We start from the raw sequence: 5000 nt of genomic DNA, 5'->3' as shown, positions 1-5000 counted from the left end.
AACAACATGGTAGCAAGTAAATATCTTCTGATCTCAGTCATGATATGCGCCGGGCTACAAATATGCTGTTTAAGAGGCTAGATAAAGATTATTCATGCAGAAGTATCAATGCTTTGTTCCGGGGCCGTCGGCATGAAAAATGTGAAGAAACACAGGTTTCTAAAAAAATGGGGGTTCGTACGAAAAATTAAGCAAAAATATCAGAAACAACATATATGGAGCTCGTGGCACAACTCGAAGGGGATCGAAATATCATTTTAATACCGCCATTGGATTACATGCTACGATTTTCGGCTAAAAACGCTGTTGAGGTCCCATGAAATCGGGGGAAGTGACGTCACTTTCAAGCTCTATGTTGGTGGTGAGTAGCTACTGTACTGCCCTACAAAGCAAAAAGGCAGTAACTGCGCAGAGCTCAAAACTGAGTCAGTTGACTTTAAAATGATGCTGCAATCCAGTATAAGTGGTTTTTGGGATATTACTGATATGTGACAGTTTTGTTACTTTATATTACCACCCTTTTTCCAAATCAATCATTTTATTTATCTGTAGACTTTGATATATATGGCATTAAAGTTATAGTTAGTCATTTTAAACAGCAATGCAGTTACTGCCTTTTTGCTTTGTAGGGCAGTGTAGCTCTGCAGCCTTCAGTACTATACAGAGTGATGGTGGTGTTGTTGATTACTTACAGTACCACTGCAGTTGGCCCATGGCCTGCTGGGCTACATGCAGCATGTCATCAGGCATGGTGGGGAGGTAGGCCGCCTACACACAAACACACACACACACACACACACACACACACACACACACACACACACACACACACACACACACACACACACACACACACACACACACACACACACACACACACACACACACAATGTATACTGCCCTATGTATACTCAGCTGAGCTCCAATGGACCCCCCCAGCCATGTATCTACATCAATCGGACTGTGTGCGGGCCCCCTACATACATGGGGCCCTGGGGACTCAGTCACACTTTACCCCCCTGAACGACACCTGTGAGTGTGTGTGTGTGTGTGTGTGTGTGTGTGTGTGTGTGTGTGTGTGTGTGTGTGTGTGTGTGTGTGTGTGTGTGTGTGTGTGTGTGTGTGTGTGTGTGTGCGTGCGTGCGTGGATTGTGACTCAGCATCATTGTATCTGTAACATTTATGTCCATATGTACATATTACGAATTGCGGTCATGAATTAAGTAGTTAAAATGTGTGTAATCTTACCTGCATGTCAGCGGGCCGCAGTGCCAGCCTCTGCAGGGGCGAGAGCACCCCCGCATGGCCACACAGCAGTACTGCAGCCAGGTGTATGCACAGCTCTGTGATGGTGTGATCCGCTCCAGAGGCCTCCGGGCGCACCGTGAGGGGCCCCAGGTCGTTCCTCACCAGCCCCACCGCAAAGGCCTTCTGCTCTGGGGTGGCCAAGGCACCACACTGGGCAATGAAGCCCTCCAGAGCTTGGGCCTGCTGAGAGAGGGCCAGAGAGAGGAGAAGTGTTACCCAGGTGGAGTAAGCGCGCGTGTGTGTGTGTGTGTGTGTGTGTGTGTGTGTGTGTGTGTGTGTGTGTGTGTGTGTGTGTGTGTGTGTGTGTGTGTGTGTGTGTGTGTGTGTGAGAGAGAGGGAGAGTGTGTATGTGTGTGTGTGGGGTAGCGTTAGTCAAGTGTAGTCTGTGTGTGTGTGTGTGAGTGTGAGAGTGTGTGTGTGTGTGTGTGTGGGGTAGCGTTAGTCAAGTGTAGTCTGTGTATGTGTGCGTCAGCGTGCGTAGGTGATTCCAGTCGTGGAGTGCGTTGTGTCTTCTGTAGAGGCGGTAACCTGTGTGTGTGTGTGTGTGTGTGTGTGTGTGTGTGTGTGTGTGTGTGTGTGTGTGTGTGTGTGTGTGTGTGTGTGTGTGTGTGTGTGTGTGTGTGTGTGTGTGTGTTACCTGCTGCGTAGGATGTGTGTGTGTGTCGTGTCGTCTGTAGAGGCAGGTGACTTCTCTGAAGAGAGCCAACAGCACATACACACACTTCTTCAGGGGAGGACTCTTACAGGCCTGCGGAACGGACACACACACACGCGCGCACACACACACGCGCGCACACACACACACACACACGTTATTCACATGTGACAACTCTTCCAGTACACAAATAAATAGCTTTGTCACCCATAGTGGGGCTTGTTAAGTCAATATTCCATAAGAATCTTTCACTTGGTGATACAAGCACCAAATCAGACACACGGGTTCTCCAGGGCCTACTCTCCCAGAAAAGGTCGCTATCCAGGTGAAAAAACAAGATGGCGGCCATTTTTCAAGATGGCCGCCTCATTAAAGGTGAAAAAAGCTGTTTTCGTCTTAGAATGCCAAGTAATCAAGACATCTGAGTGATGGAAATATTAAAATGTATGAATTCTGACCAGGACAACTTAATAGTATCAATATTTCATCACAAAATGGCCACCACTTTTCAAAATGGCAGGCCTTACATGACTGAAAATGCATATTTATGACATACAGCTGTCCGATAGCAGGTATTCATTAATACATACTAACCTTGCCATCACTATTGGAATACAATGTCGTAAAAACAATTTTGTTTACATTTTGTGTTAGAGTGATGCTATAGCACAACCAGTGCACACTGGTTACATCACTGCTGTGAGACTCAGCATGGTGTCGGCTTGTGGTACAATAGCTGTAGTTGTAGTGAACTAACTCTTTTAGTAGTATACTCACTTTAGTTGTTAGTATTTATAGTCTCCCATATGCTATCTAATAAGATCCTGTATGTAGCTTAACTAGAAATTTAGTTAGTGTAGTTAGAAATGTAGTTAGATAGCCGCACCTGAATTGACAGGATGTGCCAGCGCGGGAGAGCCAAGCCAAGGGTAACGGGGCTTCAGTTACCCGGATGGTGTACAGATCGCACGGGACTTACATGACACTGGATGAACGAGCGCGCTGGGTGTAGGGCAGAAGTTGCCTGATTTTCATAGACTTCAGATCACATACCGCGATTCTGGTCTGACCAGGACTATAACGATTAGTGTTTCCATACAGGGCGAACTTTGTTTCCATGGCCTGGTTAACCTGCCTCCCTCGGCTTGCTGCTGGTTGAGGGCTGTGGCGAAGTTTAAACCAAACATTTCTTAGCCCAATAGAACGTCTCTGCATAAACCACGTCACTGCCTTGAACACGCCTCTACCCAGGACGGTTGAAAATGCTCAGTTGATTGGTTCCAGACAAAGTGGGTGGAGATCCCGCTGTAGCGGGATTGAACAAGCTCCTGTCTCTACTGTGTGTAGCTGTCACCAGTAGGGGCGGAGCCCGGCTGGGCAGAAGATGACTGAACCTTGTTGTGTCCCATATCTCAATGTGCTTTGATATTTTGTACGGTTGGGTGGTAAAAGGATAGCCCCTCAGCCTTTAACCGTATCACACAAGATGTCTGCTAAAAATCCATTGAACTGCAGTACATGTCTGGAACAACACCTCAAGCACCCTGACCCAAGGTTGTGTGCTTAGCCCCCTGCTGTTCACGCTGCTGACACATGACTGCACAACAACCCATTGCACTAACCATCTGATGAAGTCTGCGTACGATATAACACTGGGGGACCTCATCACTACAGAGAAGGAGTAGACTTGCTGGTCAGATGGTGCAAGGACAACAACCTCCTACTGAATGTCAACAAGACCAAGTAGATTGTTGTAAACTTTCAGAGGGGCCAAAAACAATTGCTCCCACTGACCATCGACGGTGCTGTTGTGGAGAGAGTGAGCAGAACAAATTTCCTTGGAGTGCACATCAGTGATGACCTCTCTTGGACCACAAACACATCATCACTGGCGAAGAAGGCCCAACAGCGCCTCTACTTCTTGCACAAACTGAAGAAGGCAAGTGCTACACCCTCCATCATGACACCATTCAACAGAGGAGCCATCAAGAGCATCCTGACCAGCTGCATCACAGTGTGGGGAGGAGGTTGCACTGAGCAAAACAGGAAGACACTCCAGCACATTGTGAACACAGCGTAGAAGATCATTGGAGCGCCACTCCCCTCCCTGCAGGACATTTACACCACCCGCCTCACCCGAAGAGCACTGATGATCACCAAGGACATAGGTCACCCTGCACACAAACTGTTCAGTCTCCTGCCCTCTGGAAAGAGGTACAGGTGCCTCCACTCCCGTACCACCAGGCTGGCAAAGACCTTCATGCACCTCTTAACCTGCCCTCCTATCACTGATAGCCCCCCTCAACACTGAATTGTGATTGCACATTCTACTTGCACTAACTCAAAACACACACACGCACGCACGCACGCACGCACGCACGCACGCACGCACGCACGCACGCACACACACACACACACACACACACACACACACACTGAACTAACTCAAAAGCACACACAAACATGCACACACATATTGCTGCTGCTTCATGCCTGTTACTTAATGACTGTACTGGATACCAACTAGTTGTAAATATTGCACATTACAATTGCTTTATATTTATTATTTTTATTATTATTTCACAATGCTACTATCACCATGTCAGAATCGTCAATACCTCTTCTTAATACATGTTCTATGTATGTCTGGTGTTGCCCAGTCTGCAATCTATATGTCTGTAAGGGTATTGTATAACCCTTGCAAAATGCAAATTGAAAGCCCTGCCAAATGGGGGTGGCAAAAAGATGGTGAGACCTGGAAAGTTCTCTGGTCAAAGCTTCCTGCAATTGCGGAGAGTTGCCAGCAACTGACAAAATGTGGATGCAAGACTGACTGCAGAGGAAGATGCAAATGCTATTGCTTTAGGCTCAACTGTACACAGTTATGTTCCTGCAAATGTGAGGACTAAAAAGAGCTAATCCAACATGTGCATTAGAGAGTTTGTAACAACAAACCCAAACAACAAACATGTAATCATTATAGGCATACTGTTTTTGTAATATTTAGAATCATTCAGTGAGTGTTAGTTTATTTACA

At 46.8% G+C, this 5000-nt stretch overlaps 1 protein-coding gene across 1 annotated transcript in view; it reads right to left on the bottom strand.

Moving 5' to 3' along the window:
- rnf213a (ring finger protein 213a) overlaps positions 1-5000 on the bottom strand; it is a 72274-nt gene that overhangs the window by 18157 nt on the left and 49117 nt on the right. The window contains exons 52-54 of the mRNA XM_063219867.1: positions 1946-2056; positions 1249-1491; positions 693-768 (exon numbers count right to left, since the gene is read on the bottom strand). Coding sequence (XP_063075937.1) covers positions 693-768; positions 1249-1491; positions 1946-2056 — 430 coding nt within the window. The remainder of the gene's footprint in view (positions 1-692; positions 769-1248; positions 1492-1945; positions 2057-5000) is intronic.

This window comes from Engraulis encrasicolus, chromosome 2, assembly GCF_034702125.1.
Source record: "Engraulis encrasicolus isolate BLACKSEA-1 chromosome 2, IST_EnEncr_1.0, whole genome shotgun sequence".
In the NCBI taxonomy this organism is placed as follows: domain Eukaryota; kingdom Metazoa; phylum Chordata; class Actinopteri; order Clupeiformes; family Engraulidae; genus Engraulis; species Engraulis encrasicolus.
This window is presented reverse-complemented; position numbering and strand designations above follow the sequence as displayed.